Consider the following 25,532-nt stretch of genomic DNA (forward strand, 5'->3'; position numbering starts at 1 on the left):
ACAAAAGTTGAATTGTACAATGCAGTCAATCAGTGTTGAGAAAAACAATAAAAAGGCCTTTAAAAAAAAAAAAGATTTTATTTATTTATTTGACAGACAGAGATCACAAATAGGCAGAGAGGCAGACAGAGAGAGAAGGGGGTGGGGAGCAGAATCCCTGCTGAGCAGAGAGTCCAATGTGGGTCTCGATCCCAGAACCTGGGATCATGACCTAAGCCTAAGGCAGAGGCTTTAACCCACTGAGCCACCCAGGCGCCCCTAGAAAGGCTTTTTATACATAACTTTTCTCTCTCTTTTTTTTTTCTTGATGTATTATAAACTTATTTGTCTTCCCCACTACATTTAAGCAACTTGAGCTCAGAGTTTTTTGTCATTTTTTGTTTCTCAGGAGTCAAGCACCATGCCTGATACATAATGGCACTTTACAGTTCCCAAATGAATTAAAAGACAAAAGTTTGAAAGCAAATGGTTTTAAGATGATCCTCAAATTTTTCTGATGAATACTACGGATCATTTTCCCAGAAAAATACACATATCCATGTGCAAAAAAATTTCAATATAATTTCTGGGCACTTATGGATGTTTGCTTTCTCACTTCTTTTCATAGATCTTCTAGGGAACCAGAGATTCTAGATTAAGAAATTCCTAGGTTTCAAGTACATAATCACAGAGAGAAGTGGAGAAATCTTTAGAAATATTTCCTATTCCCCAATTTTTCTTTTACAAAAAGCATGTTTCGGGGGCACCTGGGTGGCTCAGTCAGTTAAGCATCTGCCTTCAGCTCAGATCATGGTCCTGGGGTCCTGGCATTGAGTCCCGTGTCAGACCCCCTGCTCTGTGGGGGGTTTGCTTCTCCCTCTGCCCCTCTGCCTGCTTGTGCTCGCTTGCTCTCTCAAATAAAGAAAATCTTAAAAATAAATAAAATGTGATGAAAACAAAACAAAAATCCCTAAAAGCATGTTTCTTCCATCTACTTCATAGAGAAACTCTTTTAGTCCCTAAGGAAAAGGGCCTCTTCATATGGAAGGTGTAAAACAGTTTGATTTATGTTGTTTTATAGTCACCTATAGATATTGTGCAGTTATTGTAGTAACATGCAGCCTTATAGCAAAAAACAATTTTTTTAATTTAATTTTTTAAAAAGATTTTATGTATTTATTTGACAGAAAGACCGAGATCACAAGTAGGCAGAGAGGAGGGGGAAGCAGGCTCCTCACTGAGCAGAGAGCCCGATGTGGGGCTCGATCTAAGGACCCTGGGATCCTGACCTAAGCTGAAGGCAGAGGCTTTAATCCACTGAGCCACCCAGGAACCCTGCAAATAACAATTTTAACGAAGGTATTTTTTTTTTTTTAAGGAAGATTCACTTATTTTAAAGAGAGAGAGAGAGCAGGGGGAGGAGCAGGAAAGGGAGAGAGTCCTCAAGCAGACTCCCTGCTGAGTGTGAAGCCTGATGCGGGGCTTGATCCCGGGACCCTGAGATCATGACCTGAATCAAAATCAAGAGTTGGATGGTCAACTGACTGAGCCATCTGGGTGGCCCAAGTAGGAATGTTTATTTAACAAATATTTAGGGACTATTCACTGTAAGTCAAGGACTGTGGAGGACAGGGGCTAGAGACAATGACTCAAGTCCTAATATGGTAGAGCATATGCATAATGAACTGGGTCTCTGAGTTAGATTTTTGCTTCTGTGTATGTGTGATGAAGGTAATGATGGGTGGAATGAGCAGAGAGCAATTATAAATTCTGTAAGGGATGAAAATGCAATTGCTAGAACCTTTGGTTTTATTATGGTCACACAACAACTGTTAGCCTCCCATCTTGTTACCAGATTCCCCACAGGGAGTCTGATAATAACCTCTGGCTAAGCACTGACTGATTATGGACAAGGAGTAAGACAACAGTTGAATTATAAATGCTTAAGCTCTATCTCTGTGGTATGAACAGCTGCATCTACGTGCCATTTCTAAGACCAAGCACGTCAACATTTCTTTCACTTGAGTGATGTCGAATGATTATGTTTGTTGCATCTTAAACTCTGGGGTGACCTCAAAGCTGATCTGGTATGAATGTCTACTCAGTGGAGGAAGAAACATTCCAGGAAAACACGGGCTTTGTTTGACTCCTTTCTTAAATTTTATTTAATTTTTTAAAAAGACTCTTTTTTTCATTTGAGAGGGAGAGACAGAGAGAGCACACAAGCAGGGGGGAGAGGTAGAGAAAGGGAGAAGCGGGCTGCCCACTGAGCCAGCAGGGAACCCGATGTGGGGCTTGATCCCAAGATCTGGAGATCATGACCTGAGCTGAAGGCAGATGCCTAACCATCTGAGCCACCCAGGCGCCCCTTTGTTTGAATTCTAATTAATAGTAGCATAATCTATTTGCAGTCACCATTAGTTATTAGAAACTACTTCCTTATCTTAAACTAAATTCGCCTTCTATTTTCCAACCATTTCTCTAATAAGCTTTGGCTTCTGGAGCATTGCAGAATTATCCTATTCTCTCTCCCATATCCTTAAATATTTGAACACAGCTATCATTTGTATTTCTGTTTCATCTCCAGGCTGAATGCATCATCTTCCCTTTCTTCAATGTATTCCTCTTGAGAAATATTTTCACAGACATCACCCTCCTGTTCCTATTCTTTCACACACTGTAATACTTGGCCGAAGTCCGCTTAAAATGTGACACCTAGAACAGAACATGATATTCTAGCTGACTGATCTTAGCACATCTGAGTCCAGAGGAATTCTTTTGATCTGGACACAACCTTCCATCAGCCCACTCTTTCAGGCTTTCCTTCTTACCTCCTGTTCCCCTCTCAGGTGTGCTGTACTGTGGGCAAATAAATTTGGAATTCTGTCCAAATAAAACTGTTGTGTCTTCTTTTCCCTGAGTACCATTATCAAGTCAAATTTCCTTCCATTCACTTTGGCAATGGAATCTGTCCAATTTCATCTTAAATTTGCCTCAGCACTGAAATAATTTTAAATCTTAATATCATATTTAACCACTGCAGATCTCTTATATGTAAATTTGATTAACACCTTTTATGGAATTTCTCATGTCCTCATTCAAACGGTTGGAGATTTCCTTCAGTTTAATGTGAACCATTATTTAAGTCTCCTTAGGCTGTCTCGATAGTTAGGAATCCACCTGGCTGATTACCCATTTTAGCCACAAAGATTTCAAAAGTGATGTCAGGTATCTTGCTGGAATCAGTGAATGTGGTACCTTTAAAAGGGCCTAAGCCAAACCGTTTCTTCAACAACAAACGCTAGGGCATTTTATCACTGCAGTGCAATTTTAGGTGAGCCTCCAAGCTCTATGAAATAAGCAGCCAGAATGGGTGCCAGGTCACGCGGACAGAAACAAGAGAGCCTGTGTCATAGTCAAACCATTTCTCTTTCTTTGTACATACACAGTGGACCAGAGGCACTGGACCTATATTTTGTTAGGAAAGGCAACTACGAGGTAAATTCAGTCAAATAAAAACTCAGTAATCACTCACTGGAGAGGGTTATGTAAGGGGTTCTTTTCATTACCCCAATTTTCAAGATTTTTTTTTCCAAACAAAATCTGAAGTCTTATTGTGGGTGTGTCAGAAAAGGCTACATTGATCTGATATTTAGATTTTATAAGCTTTACCCTTTGCCTTTGCTACAACTGGTACTTAGGCAGATCTGTTTCCCATGTAAATTTCTCTGTTAATGACAAATGAAAAAGTAAACTTTGGACATTGACTGTTTTCAAAGAAAATGAAAGCATGGGTTTTTCGTGTGTGTGTGTTTTTCTTTTATTCTCACCAAACATTCATGAGAGAAGGCATATTCAGTTTCGAGGGGCTACCAATTTCAGATGGGAGACACATAACTAATAATGTGTTAAGAGAAGGAAGCAGCCTTGGTCGTTGCATCTATTCAGATGAAATAGGGTTTCTCTTTTAACACTTTTAGGGGCTCAGTTAACCATGCTTAAACTCAATTTGGGGGATTAGTATTTTAATTCAATTCCCTCTGAGCATGAAAAATTCTTCTTGTGCATGACAGTGAAGGAAAAAATGAAACATGGTCATAAACAAACCGGATGATCCACTGAGGAGGCAGAATTGCTCTGTACATCAATTCATACACAAAGGCCAAAGGCAAAATGAAAAAGTAGAAAGCTAAGTCATCCCAACTAGGGATGTACAAGCACAAAAAGGAAAGTACAAGCACAAAATCATGTCAATTAAAAAATTAAAAAAACTTTTTTTCTCTATTTTTGGCTCCTTCCACAATGCAGTTTGTCAATTCTAAAGAGTTACAGATATTTACCTATCATCCTATCCGCTGTAGAAAAGCAAGATTTTTCAAATTGTTCTCCATTTTGGCTCTTTCCACAATGCAGTCTGCCAATTCCACAGAGCTACAGATATTTACCTATCATCCTATCAGCTATAGAAAAGCAAGATTTTCACGTAAATAGCTCAGGTGATAACTCTCCGAGATAATTTTTCCTATTCATCTAGTAACATGCAACGTTCCTACTAAAGGGAAAGAAGTCTATGTAGGTAGCTTAATATCATGCTTTTTCTTTCTCTTCTCTGTAAAAACCCAAAACAAACCTAAATCTCCTGGATCAACAATTAAGAGAGACTTTATTATATGTTGCTCAGTTTACAAATCCGAAGTGTGAGTTGGCCAATGACACTCTGTATAGTTTATCCGCTGTTCAGAATGCCTTACCCAACACTCCATGCTCTGATCTGGAAAAAAAAGAAAGAAAGAAAGGAAGAAAGAAAGAAAGAAAAAAAGGAAGGAAGGAAGGAAGGAAGATGGCCATTTTCAAAGACTTCAAAAAAATAAAGTTTTTGAATTATGCTAAAGAGTTAGTATTTGAAATTACTGCAACGCTTTGTAAGATTTTAAATATCAGATGTGGATTTTAAATAAAAAGAACATCATAGCACTTTTGTTTTCTTATGCATTTCAGTTTTATCATTAAAGTATGAAAGAAATGGGAGCTCACTGTCATGGATAATAATCCAACTTTATTGTGCGCAGCCTTTTTCACACCAAGTATTAGTTTTTCCATGTGAAATAGGTTAAGATTTAAAATGATAAAGTTATTGTTAAGGATATACACAGAAAGACAATAGAAAAAGCTGAAGAGAGTTTTTGTCTGAAACTGGAAAACAGAACAGTCTGGGGGAAAAACAGAAGATATGAGAAAAGTACCACAGGTTAAAGAAACTACTTTGCGGGAGAGAAGGGCCATGTGATTATCTCAGACGGACGGTAGGATTTCATGTGCATGTTTAACTCATGTGCTTGGCAATAATAATCTTAGAATTTTCTTATGTGTTGTTACAGCTCTTAACTTTTCCCACTGTCTATAATTTTATTATGCAGCATAATTAATATATGTATATATGTTTTTATTTTGCACAAAGTCATTTGTCTAATTGTACCTCACCAGCAAAATACCTCAGCTACACAGTGGGAAAGAACTGGAAGACCTAACAGAGTACAAAGTTGGATTTTTTAATTAAAAATTTTTTTTTATTATCCTGTTTTGGTTTCCTTATTGAGTAGACTCCTAGGGAAAAGTAAGTACTGTGAGTTTACTGGTCTGCTATAGAAGTAGAATTTAGACTCATAAAAAAGAAAGTTAAAAAGAGATCCAAAGGTTCACTTAAAATAAAAAACACCAGACAAGACAGGCTCGGAAGAGCCTCTTCCCTGTGGCTGAGTTTAAGAACACGTAGCACTTTGGAGCAGCCATCCTCAAACACTTCTGTCTAGAACCCACTCCTCTTCTGCAGTTTCTGAGCTCTTTCTGTGCCACACCACCTTGAGCTCTCTTCACTACACGGCCATTTGTGACATGTTTATCTGTCACTGTGGATGAGATGGCAGTAAAGGAGGCAAAGTCCTTACCACTTATCGGAACACGAGAAGAGAAAATATCCTTGCACTTGCTTTAGTGCCCAAATTGGCAAATATGCCGAAAGACTGACAATCTCATATGCTGAGGTGGGAATGAACCTCTAATACAAGATAGAAAATCCTCTAACACAAATACAAATATTGCAAAACAGTATACATTAGGATAGCTCAGTTAAAACTCATACTTTTTTTGGTACTTTCTGATAGGACTTTAGAAAAGATAGCCCCCAATGGCAGAACATAATTTACGTATGGCGGAAAGGTGGAGAGCATAAGGCTTCAAATACAAAGATAAATGCATTACTGAGGCATATTCCCCTGGCTGTGAGGTATGTGGGCAAAGAGGTCACATTTTACTGTGAGTCAGAAGGTCAAAGGTGATGCAGGGCTCCAAGAAAATATTTACCAGAGGAATGTGATGAATCATTTATCAGTCCAGAAATCCCAAGTACAAAATTTTAAGCTATAAGAAGGAGCAAATTATATAATGTATATGATTCAATTTAAAAATTTTTAGCCCTCTTACATTATATTATCTAGGTTACAATAGTAAAAAGTCAAATTACATTCATATGAAACTTTTATAAAAAGAAATCAAATCCATTTTTATGAAACTTTATAGTACAGTTATTTTCTAATGGGTGTTTCCTTAGGTCATGGTATTTATAGTTTCATTTACATCTGCAAAATTTTTCAAAGCGAAAAACAAAAGGCAGTCAATAGCAATCTAAATTTTCATTTGCAAAACTCCCTTCAGTTTCCAGGCCAGTAACACATGGCGATGTCAACTTCTCCTCCAGACATGGACTGCTACCAAACATCCCCAGTTTAAGGAGAATGCAGGCCTCTACTCATTAGGAACGCTTTCTGGTTTGGCTCACGTTTCAAGAAATTCTGGAGCATGTCCATGCCGTCCAGAGATCCCCCAGGTTTCAGGATTAGGTTTCTGTATTTCATTCCAACCTAATAAAATAAAACATCATGCCTAATAATTCATTGTTAAAGCACTTTTCCAAATCCCTAGATGCAAAAGAGAAAGCGGTAAGGGTGAAGAAAAAAGGGCTTTACTCTGTCTGGATGTTCTCTTCTGCCTAGACTACATTTCTGTCGTACTTCCTCGGTTTGGTAGCTATGAGATCTGGAGCTTACAAACTCTGGTCTTCTACATTCCTCTTTATTACTGTCTTGTCTCCTTAGAGTCTCAACAGAGAGCAAACAGATGAACAAAAAATAGCCAAATGGAATGTATAACAGATTCCTATGTTAGCCCATCTCTAATGCGATTTCAAAAGGGTTAGCAGAGCGAGTGTTCAAACAGGGGGGTCTGTGTACCTGGAAACAGGGGCACCACTCCTGCCAAAATGTTTTTAAGAGGGGCTTACAGAAAACCCCTCATCTTGATGAACAGCAGTAGGACAACAGCACATGTCCCATGGTGTAGGGTAAGATACTTCTGTGGCTCAGAGCTAGGAACAAGGACCTTTGTAAAGTTTTCTTTGGGGAGGAGGTCTGGAATTTTAAAACACATCACAGTTACTCCGCCTATATTTACATAAATATATGAGCAAATAGAGTGAACGAAGATGACTGTAATTCAGAATCAGTATTATTCAATATTTTCACTTCCTTTTCATCACCCTTTTGGGAAACGAGAGCAAGGTAATTCAGTGAAGCCCAATTCTAAGTATACATGTAAAATAAATACATCACAGAGTAATACTTCGAAATTATTTCAAATAATTTCATATCATTGTATCATTTGCTCAATATGAATAGATTATTATTATTTTTTTTTTAAGATTATTTTGGAGGGAGGGCTCCTGAGTGGCTCAGTGGGTTAAACCTCTGCCTTCGGCTCAGGTTATGATCTCAGGGTCCTGGGATTGAGCCCTGAGCCCTGCATTGGGCTCTCTGCTCAGCAGGGAGCCTGCTTCCCCCTCTCTGCCTACTTGGGATCTCTTTCTCTGTCAAATAAATAAAATCTTTTAAAAAAAGTTAAAAAAAAAAGATTAGAGGGAGAGAGTATGTGAGCAAGCAGGGAGCAGGGGAGAGGGAAAGAGAGAGACTCCTCAAGCAGATTCTCTGCTTTTTTAAAAAAAAGTAAAACAAATAACAACAAAACCCTGTAAAATAAATTTTAATAAAATATTTTAACCAGTATATCTACATTGTTTCAACATATATCAATATATAAATTACTGAGATTTAACTTTTTTGTTGTAAGTCATCAAAACCCAGTGTGTTTTTTACTTTTACACCCAATTCTTCAGTGGCACTAGCCATATTTCAGGTGCTTGATAGCCAAAGGGGGCTACCACAGCGGACAGGTGGAGGGCCTGGAACACACAATGAATCTTGGAAGGGATGGTTGGGAAATATTCTAGTTTGGCATTGAAAAGGCATGCAGTAATCTTGTTGCTTTATTTACAAGCTTTGCATACATTTTCTTAAAAAGGGTAGGGCCTGTGATCACAGGTATTTGCACTGCTGAAAACTGTGGTTTAATGATCTTTGGAGGAAAAAAAATGACGTGTAGTTTCTTACTCGGTCTGCAGCAATTCCTGACTGTGACAACAGCAATCGAGAACCTAAAATGTGAGTGACGGCTACTCCCACCATAGACGTTATTATTCTAAGTAGCAACAGCTCAGGGCTGTTGAGCCCAACAGTCTCCCTCCCTTCCTTTTCTTTCATTGCCCAATGTGGTTACATTTGCCTACAGTGTTCAGTGCACAGGGGGACTGGGCAGGCTGGGGAAGAAAGACTGCTAGCAACAGAGAAACTTAGAACTTAGAAAATGTGAATTAAATTCATCTGCAGAATTACAAAAATATCTTAATCCTTTTTAATGGAAAAAATGTAAATATATACTAAGAGCAGAGACAGCAGGTTCATGAACCCCATGTACCCATCATCCAAACTCCCTAATTAGTATTTACCTGCAGAAATTCTTAATGCTCAAGATCTGAGACACTTTTACTTATTAAAAGACATATTTTATCCCACAATATTATAGAAATGTCAGTGAAAATCTAGGTTAAGGTAAAAAATAAATCACCCACAATGCTGATATCTCACAAAACAGCCTCATTTGTACAGAGGACTGTGGTTTTAGGGAGCAAAGAAAATCAGGCTGTTGAGGAGCCGGCCCGCACTGGGAGGAGGAGGCTCAGGGCTCCGCCCAACAGTCTGGCCCCCTCGGAGCAGGGCACTGTTCTGTCTCAGGCACAGTGCTTGGCTCAGCACAGCTCCGGTCCTGAGAGGCTTATGACTCCAAACAAGGTGATTCAATTTCCTGAATTACAGGCCAATGGCCTTTTAATAGTTTCATTTCCTTCGCAATGAAGTTTGGAGAGCAGTTTAAGAGTCATTTTGGTAACAGGATCTTGCTTTTCTTTAAAACAAAACAAAAACCCCTAACAACAACAAAGAAAGAAAAGTTAAGTGAATTTTCATGTTTTTGGAAGGTACCAGTTTCCTGGGTGAGAGAAAAAACTGTCTGAGAGACAAATGCCATAGGTCAATGGAGTCTTTGCCCAAGTTGTTCTATTTTGTTTACATAATAAAGAAACTTGAACTGAGAAAAACCAGAGAGAGAAGTCTAAGACAACTATGAAGATTTTTCATGTGGTAAAAAATTCCCTCAGGATGATCTGCACATAGTAAGAGCTCCTATTAACTGTTCTAGGAAGGGAAGTCACATTAGTCACCTGTGAGGTTTTAATCCTGGAAGATTAGAGCGTTATCTATTGCCAACTGTGCAAATCCTCTCTAACAGTGATGTTTTTCTAAAGCAAGGTCAGGAGTTTGGGAGTCAGAGCCAAATTCAAATCTTGGCTTCACCTGCAGCTCTGTGACCATGGGCCTTGGTTTCCTCACCTGTCAAGTAGAAATAGGCCTCCCTCACTTAGCTGATGGGGGAATTAGAGATGATTTCAGTTCACTGCCCACTCCCCAGTGTAACACATGGCATCCAGGGGCACTCAGTCATCCTCAGTGGTCATCCAGCCCTCCTCTCATTTTCACCCCTATATTCAGTGTCTGATATACAGAGCAGGGACGTAGATGCATTCCTGATTTAGCATCTTTTTAAAGTTAGTTCTGTCTCCTAATAAAACTAAAAAAAAAGCAAAAAAAAAAAAAAAAAGCACAAGAAACTTGACCTCCAGTATTAATAAAAAAAGACTCCCTAATTCAGTAGACTCCCTAATTCAGTAGGAATATTAAGTAGGAGAGACAAGGCACTCATTTTATCTAAAAATATGTACCATTTATTTCAGGTAGTATTTTATTTATTAATTTTTAAAGATTTATTCATTTTAGAGAGAGAGTGAGCAGGAGTTGGGTGGGGGTTAAGGGCAGAGGAGAAGGAGAGAAGCAGACTCCCCACTGAGCATAGAGCACAACCTGAGGTTGATCCCATGACCCGAAGATCATGACACGAGCTGAAATCAAGAGTTGGATGCTCAACTAAGAGCCACCTAGGCACCCCTTGAGGTAATGCTTTAAGAACAAAATAATGGTGGGAAAGAAGGATGCCATCACCTATCAGTAATAAGAATATGGAAATGGCCAACAGTGTGGGTCTCCTGCTATCTCAGGCCTCCGTGAGGCAGCATGTGCAAACTTCCACTGCCTTCCGGCCCTCCCTCCTTCCTGTTGTGACTGACTCTGGGGAACAGAGCCAGAGTTGTCTCCTTCCTACTCCGAGTAACAGCAACAGGGCAAAGAGCATCCACCTGAGCACAGCTTATGACGATCAGGCATCCAGCAGGCTCACTGGGCAGCTTTAAAAGTGGACTTTGAAACCTTTCCTTCCACAGCCCATCTGTGAACTCCTTCCCAACAGCACACCCTTTGTTTTCTAAGAAGGTGGGGAGATCGTGGGTGGAAAAAGAATACCTTGGACAACAATAAAGAAAAAAGAAGATAGTCAAAGATTGGTGCTGGTCGTCAGGGAGACGGCAATGAGAACAGTGGGTAGGAATTTTTGCTTCATTAGAAGAGGCCTTCTGGAAACCTTAAGCAAAATTTCAATTTGTGAGGGCAGACAGACAGATCTTTATTTATGGGGATGGAGACTGGGGGGTGGGGGGGAAGCAGGCTGGACAGTAGTAGGACCTGGACCGGGGGAAGGGGAGCCAGATGTGGGGAACTACCGTAATTGATACAGAGGACCAACAAAAATGAATAAAACGCTCCTATTACAAGGGTCTTATGATCTAGAAGGTGAGATAAAGGAAGAGACGATTAACAATGCAGATGTTTAGGGTTCAAAGAGAAATACAGAGAAGGGTTGTAGGAAGACAGAGAAAATTGCTTCCAATTGGTTGGGATTCAAGACTTAAGAGGACGTCTGGCCTTGTAAATATGCTAGAAGTAAGCTGGAAATCCATCCCATTTCCTTTCTTTATCCTTAAATCAGAATTAAATTTCCCACCAGAATTTAAATCTGTTAGAAAAGGCTGAAGTGTACGAAAAATCAGCTTTGGGGTGGTATATCAGGAGTGCTGAAGCAGAAATTAATCCATTTGGAAGGACCTGCTGGAGAGGAAATTTCATATTCGCCCTTAGCAATACACTATAGCAGGAACTGGGTCTAGAATTCCAACTAAAGGGCACTGGAATACTTAGCTTTATATTACACATTCTCTGTCAGGTAATTCCTTTCAAGTTAACCCCACATTCATCATGTTTCTGTATCTGTTACTACACATAAAGATCTAGCTACTTCCTAATGGCGTTACAGGTTAAAATACAGTGACACTCGATTTTATTTCTTCTTCATTGACGGAAAAACAGAGGTTAGCAATTTCTCTAAATGCAAAAGAGGTGAAAGATACTTCTAGCTTAATAATATAATTGCCTTTGAATCCACAATGTCTATTACCTCTTAGGAAATTTTCCCACAATGAAGTTGCCTTATAAAAAGAAATGGCCCTAGTTAAAATGCCCCCATTTTTTTCAACCCTGTGATTAGCTGCTGTATTTTGAAACTACATTTGGTGACCTTAAAGATATCTTCAAAGAGCTTGCTGGAAAAGTGTTATTCCCAAGCAGCTCCCTTCCATAGTTGTTTAAGAGATCAGTTGGAGAAGGAAAATATACGTCTGATAATGACACTTCGTCACACTCTACTAGAAACAAAGATTTTATTTAACAAACTAATTAGTTAAGATGGTCTATTTACTTATAATGAGGAAAACAGAATCACAAATAAAATGAGAGGTAGCAAACTTTTGGCTATTATAAGTAAGTAGCCAATTCTAACACTTTGATAGAAGCTTTCAAAACAGAATGAAAACATTGTAGCATAAAATATGCTAGTGCTACATTTGGTCTTCAGAAGACTATAGCTCCGTTGGTAGAGCATCTGACTCTTGACACCGGGGTCTGAGAGTTCAAGCCTTACCGTGGGTGTATAGATTACTTAAAAAAATAAAAAAAAAAAATAAGCTTTATATTTGGCCCTTCCTATTGTTTACCCAGTGAGTAGGGCACTTTCCATTTAGGCTTGCTAAGATCTGGAATGTTTCTCAGAGCATACCCTGAGCCTTGCCAGATGGGAAGAGGTTACAGAGAGAAGGCCCGGGGATGTTCTTTTGTTAATACAAATGACCAGGACCAATAATGTCAACAGTCCATGATCTTTTACTCTTCAACCTCTCTGGAGTCTGGAGACTAAGAATAGTAGGCTCTGATTCCTTGAAGGCCACCTCACTATCTTCCCAAAACAATTCAAACACTTACTAGGTGAAACTAACAGGTCATTATGTGTCAACCATATTTCAATTAAGAAAAAAAAAAAAAGGTGTCAACCTATGTAGCTACAGTAGCACCAATATATACTGAATTGTGATGCATATTAAGAAATCTAAGGATAGTCTAATTCTCCTTCCTTTCAAGATGTCCTTTTATTTGTTTGCTTGCTTTTGTTGTGGTTTCTTACTGAAAGTTTCTAGAGTCTATTATTTATTCTTATTATTATACAATTTTTATAATGGCTTTGGGAAACAGTCTTTTTAACTCACTGTGCTTTTCGGCAATAATAACTGGGCCCTTCCTACTGAAAACTTTGCAATTCTAGAAAATATAGCAGAACTCAATGATGAGGAAAAAACCATAAATCATACTAGGGAGGGTGAGGGCCTTGAGACAACGAAGTCTGGATGATTGCTCTGATACCCACGACTTCAGATCAAATTCACTATTTCCTTATAATATAAAAATTCTTTCGGGGCACCTGGCTGCTCAGTTGGAGGAGCATGCAGCTCTTGATCTTGGGGTTGTGAGTTCAAGTCCCATGTTGGATGTAGAGATTACTAAAAATAAGTAAACATATAAACTTTAAAAAATTCTTTCTCTTCATCACAACAAACCTATAATAATGACTGATTTTTTTTTTCCCTTGAATGGGATTACTGTCTCAAATACTAACTTTAAATAAGTGGGTATTTGAATTTTGTTAATCAGGTATTACTTTAAAGCAAACATTTGCCAAAAAAAAAAATAAAAAATAAAAAAAATAAAGCAAACAAAACCAGACAAACAGTACACTGTAGTAAGGAGCAAAACGGCTATTTAAAAATCTGTTCTAGGGGCACCTGGGTGGCTCAGAGGGTTAAGCCTCTGCCTTCAGCTCAGGTCATGATTTCAGGGTCCTGGAATCGAGCCCCGCATCAGGCTCTCTGCTGAGCAGGGAGCCTGTTTACCCCTCTCTGCCTGCCTCTCTGCCTACCTGTAATGTATCTGTCTCTTTCTCTCTCTGTCAAATAAATAAATAAAATCTTAAAAAAAAAAAAAAATCTGTTCTAGTATCTGCCATGGCAGGGAAGAGTTTGAGGGTAGGGTGCAAAGGGATTCCCCTTGGTCACTGGAGCCAGATTCAATACTATTATGATATCAGGGGGGCAAGAAATGACATGCTATCTCAGAGTATTTGATATGAAAGAGAAAGGAAGGGATTAAAGTGAACTTCATGGCATAAAATGAGTAATATACAGCAGTGCTGAATCCAGAATCATAGTAAAACTGAAAACTGTTTTTAACATTACAAGGCAACAATTGCAAGTTGTTGGGAATTTTGCTTTCTCCAAGTTCAGCCCAGGTCCCTGGGCTAAATTACTAGTAGTCTGGCTGCCTGCCAAGCTGTGGAGCCTGAGAATAAGAGGAAGTACATAGAAGCATAGTGGCAGGGATTGAATCTGCTGGCCTTGCACGTTCCCTGGGGTCCACTGGGATCTGCACTTTGGCTGTTACCTTGACAGATGGAAGAGGTGGAGGGTCCTGGAGATGTGGCCGTGTGAGTGGAAGCACAGAGGAGGTGAGTGAGAAAGCTTAACTGAAAAAAGGTATTGTAGCACTTATTCCAAGAAGCCTCACCAACTAGTAAGAGCTAGTAACAGGTCATAATCATACCTTTATATAACAAGACCTTGTGTCTCTTTAATTATCGTTTTCTGACTTCTGCAGTAATATGTGTTCTTTGTAAAAATAAGGAAAAGCTCCACAAAAAGCACAGAAAAATATTTAATATTTAAATATTAAATCAAGTTATCAAACGAAGCTAGGCTTTCTGCTCAGCAGGGAGCCTGCTTCTTCCTCTCTCTCTGCCTGCCTCTCTGCCTACTTGTGATCTTTGTCTGTCAAATAAATAAATAAAATCTTAAAAAAAAAAATTCCAGACATAGGAAAAAACTTGTTGAAGCCCTCTTCTTATGCCCAAGTCCATTCTGCTCTCCAAAAAATGGAAAGGCCATTTGTGGCTGGAATGATTGGAAGATTTCATAAGTGAGTGGCCATTTGAATAGGGCCTTTCAGGATGGCAAAATTTTAAGAGGCATAGACAAGAAGGCACACACTTAAGGTGGAAGAAAGAGAATGAACAAATTTGTGAAGGTGCAAAGACCTATAGGAACACAGAAATCAGGCTGACACACAGAGTTCTGGGAAGTAAGGAAGGGATTTGATGGTTATGCTAAAGACTGTGAACAAGGAGAGGAATAACAAGTAGGAAAAAACAAACAAACAAACAAACAAACAAAGAAGAAAGAAAATGATAGGTAAGGGCCCTTGGAAGTTGGCAACTGGGTCATTCATCAGTGGTAACTCTGGAGAGAGAGTAACTTTCCAGTTCAGTTAGTGGAGGCAAAAACCAGATAAAAGAGGTTTGCCAAGACTGTTTCTTACAGCGAGAAATTAGGCTATAAAAGGAAGAACAACGAGTAGCAATAGGGCAATAGGGCTGTCAGAGTCAGTATCAATAACCCCAGTTTTTTTCCAAGGTGGCAAGCCAGTAAGGTTTGGTATGACAGACATCCCTGAGACAGAAGGCAAGAAGTACTGAAGTATACGAGGAGAAAAAGAAGATGAAGTACTCAGTCTTGATAGTCTTGCTTTTCTTCATGGAGAGCAAAGAGGTAGTGAGAGACTCAGGGGAGCTCAATAAGGGAGGTGGGCAGGATGGCAGAGGAACACTGGGTATTCAGACAGGTTGAATAGGATGACTGTGTATGGGGGCATGTTATTGGACTCATAGGATCTTCTTGGGAAATCTCTGAATTCCAAGGACACCATCTCTAAGTGAAATGGTGGAGGAATCCAGGGCTGGGCACTTGACTGAAGGTCATGCAGAAGTCAAGATATTTACGAGAACAGTCAGTGGCTGACGAGTGTAAGAGGTTGGCCAGGGAATGGAAGAAGGCATCCAGTGACTTAAGAGCTGGGTAGGGTGGGATGGAAGACAGTGTGATTGGAAAGGCTAGTGTATAGTGTAGGTGCTCCTGAGGTGGGTTTTTTGGGGGAGCTGGGAAGGGGAGGGTGGTCTAAATTACAGCAATGTATTTCAGCATATATGTTGAGGCCCTATGCAATTCAGAAACATGAAAATTTGGGGGGAACCAACCAGTTGGCTAAAATAAGCACAAGGAGCCTGATTTTGATAATTTGTTCTTCTAGTTTCTGAATCAAACAGAATAAAAAGCACACTGGAAAATGTATCAGCCCTAGAAATAATCTGACAGCTGAGTCTTCAACAAGAGTGGAGAATGGGGGACTGTAACTCAGGAAAGTTTGGCTTGTAGCCACCTGGCAGTCAGTTCACTGTACACAGAAAGGAATGGCTCAGGTTAATGAAGCAGCTTAAATTACTCAGAGGCATTTGGGTTACAAACTACATAGTAGGTGGGGTATGCCAGCCACTGAGAAAGGGTACCACCCACAGAAAATGTATAAAGAAACTGTGTAGAGAATATTAGAACATACGAGACCGTTTCTATCAGGAAGGAGTTTACCTTTCTTTCCCAACCTCCTATAAAACGAAAACATTGTACGGCACATGTCAAAACTAGCTGCTACAAACGCTCAAATGCATAAACAAAGCTTTGAATTTTAATTATGCAATATATTGGAATGTTAATAAGCAAGAAAATGCAGTAGGTTTTTTTTTTTTTAATGTATAGGATTAATCACTTGTGCACTGTAACCTCATGATGTTTGATATGAAAAGATGCAAGACTTAAAAGTTATAAGCTGTTACCAAATCTCTTACTCTAAAATCCAGGTGTAATAAATATTTTACACTAGGAATTAAAGGGGAGGGAGCAATTGCGAGATTAACAAAAGGAGAGAAGAAAATACAATACCTCTGGATTCATTATCCCTTCTTTTTTAAAACAGCTGTAAAACATGTCCATGGAAAATACTTCACTCCAAAGATATCCATAATATTGGCCATCATATCCCCCTGCCAAATGTCCAAAAGTGGCTGGCATATTTGTGCCTTTAAAGAAAGATACGTTTCAATCAATGTGATGGCCAGTGTTAATAATCAGGTCATCAGCTGGCTAAAGTTTCCCTATGGGGAGTGCAGATAGATGCTGGGGAGAAGAGGCAAGCAGGATCCTACCTGTAGTACTCCCTGGGTTTACCTACCCTTTGCCAAGATGTTTACAAATGTCTCTGCTGTGATGACTCAACCTCGGAGATGGTTTCGGCCCTAAGCTCTGGAATGCCTAACAATAGTTTCAGAGCTTTGTCCACACCCACCAGATAGCTCACTATTTCAGAACTCAGTCCTTTCTTATTCCCCAGACACTCGCTTCTTATAGATACTCTAATTGTAAGCCTACTCTTTGTCACACCTCTTCGTATCTAAAAATGTGTCAGAATGGCACTTACTGTAGGTTCATAATTACCGAAAAATAACTCTTTCTTTAAAAAGCCAAAAAGGGGGCGCCTGGGTGGCTCAGTCATTAAGCATCTTCCTTCAGCTCAGGTTCTGATCCCAGAGTCCTAGGATCGAGCCCCCACATTGGGCTCTCTGCTCGGTGGGAAGCCTGCTTCTCCCTCTCCCACCCCCCCCCCCGCCCGTTTTTGTGTTCTTTCTCTCTCTGTGCTCCTCTCCGTCAAAAATTGAAGAAAATCTCTAAAAAATATATAAAATTAAAAAGCTAAAATTGTTTTACCAACACAATCTACCTCTAGGGCTACTTTTAAAAAGGATTTTTGTCAAAGTGGCCTCAGGCACAAACTTGTTCTATGGTCTACTATAAACAGATCACAAAAGGAAGTGAGGAGCTTGAACAGACTCTGTTAACTCTTCTGACCTTCAGTGTCACTATAAATGTGATGGATACATTTAAACAACGACTTCGTTGTTGGAAAAAAAGTTTCCTTACCAAACTCCGTACACAGGAATAACTACATGTTGGCTTAGAGTATATAACTATAAACATGAACACGCATGTGTGTACCTTACCCACCCACCCACACGAATGCCAGGTTAGAAAGTGCTAGTTACACCGCTTTAACTGATCTGAGAACCAAAAAGAGAGACAAGGCAGAAGTTTGTGCTTCTCTCTGAAAGGGCCCCTTCTGCCAATTTCTTAGTGAAATCACTGGGAAGTCCTGGTACACAGAGAGGGAGGAGCCAGGTGGGTGGGGCCAAATGTGAAGGGCGTTCTCTGCTCTGGGGTGGAGGCCAATTGCTTAGGCCTGATTACACTAAAATGCTGCAAAGCGGGCGCCACCTGTCCTCCAGGCACGTTTGGACCGGATAAGTCCTATGGACATAGTAAGCTTATCTCAAAGTCAGGGCCTGATTAGAGGAATCAGAAACAAAGGACATGAGGTAAGCTGCCTGACAAACTCTACCTTCCCTGGCAGGGCTGGTAGGAGGATACCCTATGCCTGACAGAACAAATGAACTCGGGTCCTGGTGTTTACATACCTGGAGTAGCTGGGACACCGAGAACCTCTGAGCAGTATTTGGCATATTCACCTGCGGCGTCCAGCGATGCGTTCGTGTGCAGAGACTGATCAACTTTGCTCAAAACAATCTGGCGCAAGGTCAGAAGGCCTAGTAACAGAAGAATGTTCTAGCATGTTTTGGGTAAGAGAGAACTATGTGTTCTAGTATCCCAAGATCAAAGATGTCAAAAACTGATGGCTGCAGTACACACTGCAAAATAGGAGCAGGTATCTTATTTAAAAGGAGATGGATTTTGTTTTCTTGGACACAATCCCAGTATAGTTAGCTGTCTTCCCTCCCCAGGTTAGCACCCTGAGTGTACCATTATTACTAAAGGGGAGATGCGTTCTACAGAAGAGGCCAACAATTCTCTCTCGAGCAATTCTAATAATGTATTTTCCTTTTCTAAAATTGCAAGTCATACCTGTGTTGACCAGTCTGGAAGCAACAAGTTTTTCAAGCAGATCATCCATAATGGGGCTTCCATCTTTATAATGTTTTGACAGTCTTCGGAGGGAATCCATGTCCCATACCCAGTTCTCAAGCATTTGTGATGGCACCTCTACAAAGTCTGTTTCCACATTTGTTCCACTAAATCGTGCAAAATCGGTCTAGGAAGCAAACATAGGCATCTCTTTTTTAAAGCACTAAATGAAAACTATGTATGTGATGAATCATAATTAAGACTCTCTAAAACTTGAGCACCTGGCTGGCTCAGTCGGGAGAGCATGCGACTCTTGATCTTGGGGATTGTGAGTTCGAGCCCCACAGTAGGTACAGAGATTACTTAAATATTAAAAAAAAAAAAAAAAAAAGACTGTAAATCCTGGGGCGCCTGGGTGGCTCAGTGGGTTAACGCCTCTGCCTTCAGCTCAGGTCATGATCCCAGGGTCCTGGGATCGAGCCCCACATTGGGCTCTCTGCTCTGCGGGGAGCCTGCTTCCTCCTCCTCTCTCTGTCTCTGCCTACCTCTCTGCCTACTTGTGATCTCTGTCTGTCAAATAAATAAATAAAATCTTTAAAAAAAAAAAAGACTGTAAATCTTAAGTCAGAATCAGAGTCAACTGTCTCTTTGAATAAAGGGTTAGGATAACTTAAAATTTAAATGAAAGCAAAAAGCAGAGGCCAAGCAACCTGAAAAATAACCATCGGGACTCTATGTTAAATTAGTATTTCATTCTTTTGAATCATAGACAAACGTGGAACAATCATCAGGAAACATAACCGAAAACAAAAATCAGTATGAGTTGAAACTACTAGCCTTAAGCTTTGGAAGTAAAAAGAGTAAAAAAAAAAAAAATTTCCATTAAAAATGAGTAGATTTAAGACAATTTCTCCCTACTTCTCTTTTCTGTTTGCTTCCCTTTGTTTATTCAGTACATGCCTTTCTGGGGCACTCATCACTCTACTATTTTTTTTTTTTTAAGATTTTATTTATTTATTTGACAGAGAGAAATCACAAGTAGACGGAGAGGCAGGCAGAGAGAGAGAGGGAAGCAGGCTCCCTGCTGAGCAGAGAGCCCGATGCGGGACTCGATCCCAGGACCCTGAGATCATGACCCGAGCCCAAGGCAGCGGCTTAACCTACTGAGCCACCCAGGCGCCCCATCACTCTACTATTTAACTACTCAAGTTTCAATCAAAATCAAAGAGTTAAATGACAACACTGCAGACAGGTATCCTTTGCATGTATTATGTTTTGTGTTCTAAATTTTAGATACATGATTCTAAGAAAACTGCGCAGTAGAAAGCCTAGCCAGACCTCTCAGGGTAGAAGCCACTTCAATGGGAGTCAGAGCCATGGATTAGCTGGCTAGTGGGGGTGAGTGAAATGCAGCTATCATTTCCTGGACAAACAAAGGATGCTCAGAAGTTAAAGCATCTCTTGTAAAAATAAAGGACTTATTCTGAGGGTGTGGGCTAAGAGTTAAAAAAAAGTTTTGTTTTTTTTTTTTGTTAAGTGAACTTTAGCAAGTTGTTGAGTCAGGAAAGCTCTTGATCTTTAGAAAGAGGGAAATTCACGAGAGCAGCTGATGTTTTCAAACCTGCACCCCATCCACAGAACTTCTATAAAGCTGACACTGGCAAAGGAGATTTAGCATTAAACCAACTGGGTCATTTGTGGGATGGGGGCTGGCGTTGTGTTGTCTCTCCCTGAACCTCTGTCCTGTTTCCCTCTTCAGATGTTTGACACCGCAGCCCTCCCTGACTTCATCGTCCCTGGGGCTCTGCAGGGAAGGGAAAGGAAGAAGGGCTTAAGCACCAGGAGGAGGGAGCAGATGGGATACAGAATCAGCAGCAGAGAAAGATTCTGCTTTTGGCCCAGGGCAGAAGCACAGATGTCTAGGCCATTTCACATTCTGCCTTTCCCTCTTTATGCAAAAAAATGTTTTGCTTGACTTCCTATTATGATTGCGCTGATTCTAGATACGAAGAGCTGCAAATCCTGAAGGGCCAAGGGGAATGAAATGCACTAGGTGCTGGAATTAGGCCACCTGCATTGAGGACATCCCGGTAAAAAATTCTTACAGGAAAGAGGCAAGGGTTCCTGAAAACTGAATATTTTGCCTCTTTCTGGTATATAATCTTCTAAAATAACAAACATCCTACACTTAGATAAAACAAAGTGATAAAATAATCATAACAGCCGACACCTATTGAGACTTCACCACTCAAGGCACTATGCTAGGCCCATTACATGGATATCTGATTCCGACTCCAAAACTATTGTATGAAGTACATACTGTACATATCTGTTTTGAGATAAGGAAATTGAAACACACTGAGATTCACTGGAGAACTAGGATTTGAAACCAGGTGGTCTGACTCCAGACCCACGGTTTGAACCACAACCACTACAATGCCTCTCTAACTTACAAGAAAAATGAAAACCATAAAAGGTTAAATTAGGATGTTCCGAAGGGACTAAATCCTCCTGGGCATTATCTAAAGTAGAAAAGTCTTATATCAAATTTGCCTGAGGTTTCAGTTGTACTTCCAAAGAAATCCTACTTCCTCTCTCTACTGGACGATGCTTCAAGGATCAGACCTAAGGCTGGGTGTCAAGGTCAGTCGTTGTAACCACCTTTCCCACACTCCGGATTCTGGCATACTAACTGCACAATTTTCTAAGGACTACAGTTTTTAGATAAGTACTCATAGAGCTAACAAAGGCAAATAAATCACACCATCAGTCACTACTTTACAATTATTTTGACAAAAATATACATTTTCTATACTTTGCTTGGGTGAATATTTTTTGGTCAGCATTTGCATATGGGGGTGCAAACCAACCCCAAATAACAAAATGTGTGTGTGTGTGTGTGTGTGTTTGGAGCGGCGGTGGTATTTCAGAACCTAGAAAAACATGAACAAATGAATAACTCATGAGCTAAAATTGAATAAAATAAAAATTAACGCAGTTATGTCATTCAGAGTAGAGAAGAGAGGGCTTATTCTGTCCAAAGCCTTCGGGTGGTGTGGGGAGAGAGCATAGTGATGAATGAACAGATCAACAATGTCTTCTAAAGAACAAAAGGAAATGTTTGCAAGGAGTAGAAGCTAAAAATAACCCTACTGCTTACTAATTTCCCGAAAGTCAGTCATGCTGTTTCTCTGTGTGCCCTTTGAGCAGTATCATTTAAATATTTTTCAAATGAGGAGGACAAAGAACCTAGGAAATTCAAAAGCTCAATTTCCAGCAAACAACTAAATTCTGAAAAGAAAGGAACCCACAGTCAGCTACTGTGTAAGTCTACAAAGAAACCCTGAACAGGCCTTAGGATCCACTAGCCTGCTGGGGGTCTGACACTCAAAACAGCATGACTGCTGAATGATTACTCACTGTTGACCAGCCGGCAAACACTACTCCCTCGTTTTAAACTGTAGGTTCCAAAGTACCCTCAAAAGTCCTTTCTGTAGTTTCCCACAAGAACAATTTGAAGGTGTTGAATATATAGTAGCTTCCAGGCTAAAGTAACCACTGATGTTAATATACCTCCCAGATAAAGCAGAGCATTGTGAAATAAACAAAAGTAATCTGATTAACAAATCATTCTGCAGGTGATATCTCATGAAGTTTTAGAGCATTAACGCTGTAAGAAATGTCCTGACAATAAAAGCCTAGAAAACAATGTACACTCAAATTTCTGTTTGGTTATAATTTCTTGAGAGGAAGAAAGTTGTCTAAAACAATGAGAATTTTCATCATTACTTTTTAACAGACAATAGGATACATAAAATTTTTACAAGAGATCACTTGATGCTATAGAGATTAACTTCTCAATTTAGATAACACAACAGGAGCTAGAGCAAAATTATACAAACTGGAGCTCAAAAGTCATGTGAGCTTTTGGTGTATATAAAGACCGAAGTCTTAATGGATTATTGTTCTAATGAAGTGACTGAATGCTTTTAGGGGTTGCAACAGAAGTTTTATATTCATGATTCCACATCCCAACTCAAAGAAAAAGCAGTTGCTGAAATCGGTAAGTGTACTGTGTTTAGAAAAAGAAAAGGCCCCAGGAGAATGGATTCTGGCTGTGTAAGGTGACCCCCCTGTTGATTTCCTAGCAGTCATTTCATAGCCTGACTTGTCTGATTTACCCCTAAATCCAGGGATGCTCAGAAGTTTATGTAACAAAGCATCAAAAAAAGAAAAGTGCCACTGTCTCCCAGACTCTGCCACAAATAGAGGGTTAAAGTTCATACTTTTAACTTCATATACACCTACCCATCAATGGAAGTAATAATAGTAGTAAAGAGACCCTGAAGAACACTTTGCTAACTTGCTTATTAATCTTCACAGCAGCCCCATAGTTCGGCAGATCTGTATCACCACCATAATTTAAAAGACAATCTGCAGCGGTCTTAAATACTGCCTTTTTTTTAGAGAGAGAGAGAGAGAGAACTCGCATGTGAGAGTGGTCGGGGGAGGTGGTGGTGAAGGTAGGATAGCGGGGAGGGGCAGAAGAAAAGGGAGAGAGAATCTTAAGCAGGCTCCACGGCCAGCAGAGGGCCTGCGGCTCTGAGATCATGACCGGAGCTGACATCAAGTGTTAGTTTTGTGTACATGTGTGCTCATATAAGGAAATAAACACACAAATGCGTAAAATAACAAATAAGAGATCCTGAAAGAAATCACTTCTAACACTGATGATGGAATCTCAAAGAACCATGCAGGGGTGGGGAAAGGGAGCAGAGGCAACAAGCTTGTTGGTAAGTGTTTACTGTACTAGAAGGCTGAAACAGAAAGGTCACCCTACACAGAGGGAAACGTGGAACAAGATAAATTCATTCATTCCACATATGCTTACATGTGGTTGATTTAGAGGGAATGTCCGTCAAGAGGCTGAGGAGAAAAATGTCTGTCTGACAGGAATACATGCTTGGATGATCAAATTCCAACCACAAGACACAGTGTGGTCTCTAGAGCATGAGACTGAGAGCACAAAAGTGGTTATAGGCCATAGGGTGGTGAAGAGCACGACCATCAGATCGTGGGCGAACCATTCAACCCTCCTGAGTCTCAGTCTTCTCTACATGGAAATGGGAGGAATAACAACAGTTTAATAAGAGAAGTAGGTTAGTAAATCTACTTCAGGAAATACTGAACTAGGAAATACTGAACTAATGAATGGAAGGCACTGATTTATTTATTTATTTGTTTATTTATTTGAGGGTGAGGGACAGCGCACACACATGTAGGAGTGTGGAGGGAATCTCAAGCAGACTCCATTGTGAGCAGAGCCCCATGCGGGGTTTGATCTCACAACCATGACATCGCTATCTGAGCTGAAACCAAGAGTTGGATACTTAACCAACTGTGCCACCAGGAGCACTTTAAAATAATGATCTTTAAAATAATTATCTCTAACAGTCCACAACTCACTACTCCTAATGTGCACACCAACTCAGACATCATTATGGAAGCTTTTAAAAAGCATTACTATTCTTTTCTAGCAAAGTTCAAAAGGCCAGTGATTACGGAGAGCTCAGACCACAGTAAAGTCAAGAAACAGGAACAGATACTAGAGATGCTACCTTTTGATTGCTATCTTCAAAATTATATGCCCCATAGTATTAATACAAGCAAATATAAGTGAAACTCATCTCCTGAATGTTGAAATAGTAGACGTATTGAACTAGTGCACCTACATGTTTGAAAACTGGATGTTCTGGCAGCCACATTTAAATATTGCTATGACAAGCTCCAACGAGCTCTTCTGGTCATCACACTTGCACAATACCAAAGTGGGGAACCCAGACACTGAGCTGCTATATCTAAAAATCAATCTAGTAGACGTGTATGTCAATTTTTTTTTTTTTTAAAGGAGAGAAAGAGAGAGAGGAAGGGAGGGGCAGATGGAGAGAGGGAACTTTTTCTTTTTTGAGAGAGAGAATCTCAAGCGGGCTCCTCACCCAGTGCAAAGGCTGATGCGGGGCTTAATCAAACAATCTTTAGATCATCACCTGGACCAAAATCGAGAGTCAGACACTTAAACTGACTAGCCACCTAGGGACCCCTGTACGGCAAATATTTAATTCACTATGTATTTCTTGGAGAAGTTAGAAGTATTACTAAACACAGAAGCTATTAAGCTTCTTATTCACTACCACCCAGTTTAGGTCAATACAAAAGGTTGTGAAATTATTATAAAGCTGCAGAAAAGTGATTCTGTGCCTACTACTTTTGAGACAAAAGTACTGATTATTGGTTCCCTATATGATGAACTTAAAAGTTCTTTTAAAAATTTTCAAATATGGGGTGCCTGGGTGGCTCAGATGGTTAAGCATCTGCCTTCGGCTCAAGTCATGATCTCAGGGTCCTAAGATCGAGCCCCACATCAGGCTCCCTGCTCAGCAAGGAGTCTGCTTTTCCCTTCTCCCTCTGCTGCTCCCCCTTTCTCTCACTCTCTCTGTCAAATAAATAAATAAAATCTTAAAAAAGAAATAAGATTTAATTGAGCTGTAGTGGACATACAATATTATATTGGTTTCAGGGGTACAACATAGTAATTCAATGTTTATATCTTTAAAAGTTCTTAAAACATTACAGTACATTTGAAAGAATAGACAAAAAATATTTTTCACAGATAATCTCAGGAGGAGATGACCAATCAAGGCATTGTACCAGATACTATTTAACTACATGATACATCTGGTGTTCATGGAGGAAGTTAGGCAAACTGTAAGAATTGAATATAGCCCCCTGTTTCAAGACAGAGACACCATATACAAACACTATCATCTCCATATATACTGTCACCAGCATATCAGTATATATACTGATTAATGTATATATTATTTTTCATAGAGTTTAGGTATTTCAGTCATGAGTCAAAGAGCTC

At 39.8% G+C, this 25,532-nt stretch overlaps 1 protein-coding gene across 3 annotated transcripts in view; it reads right to left on the reverse strand.

The window, feature by feature from the left end:
* NLN (neurolysin) overlaps positions 1-25,532 on the reverse strand; it is a 152,783-nt gene that overhangs the window by 51,883 nt on the left and 75,368 nt on the right. For 2 of the 3 annotated variants that reach the window (XM_082723051.1, XM_082723049.1), the window contains exons 10-13: positions 18,608-18,794; positions 18,163-18,291; positions 16,577-16,713; positions 5,016-6,896 (exon numbers count right to left, since the gene is read on the reverse strand). In XM_082723051.1, coding sequence (XP_082579177.1) covers positions 6,762-6,896; positions 16,577-16,713; positions 18,163-18,291; positions 18,608-18,794 — 588 coding nt within the window. In that variant the 3' untranslated portion in view covers positions 5,016-6,761. Of the gene's footprint in view, positions 1-5,015; positions 6,897-16,576; positions 16,714-18,162; positions 18,292-18,607; positions 18,795-25,532 lie in introns of those variants that run through there. The other variant, XM_082723050.1, reaches the window with a different exon arrangement.

This window comes from Mustela nivalis, assembly GCF_964662115.1.
Source record: "Mustela nivalis genome assembly, chromosome: 3".
Classification (NCBI taxonomy): domain Eukaryota; kingdom Metazoa; phylum Chordata; class Mammalia; order Carnivora; family Mustelidae; genus Mustela; species Mustela nivalis.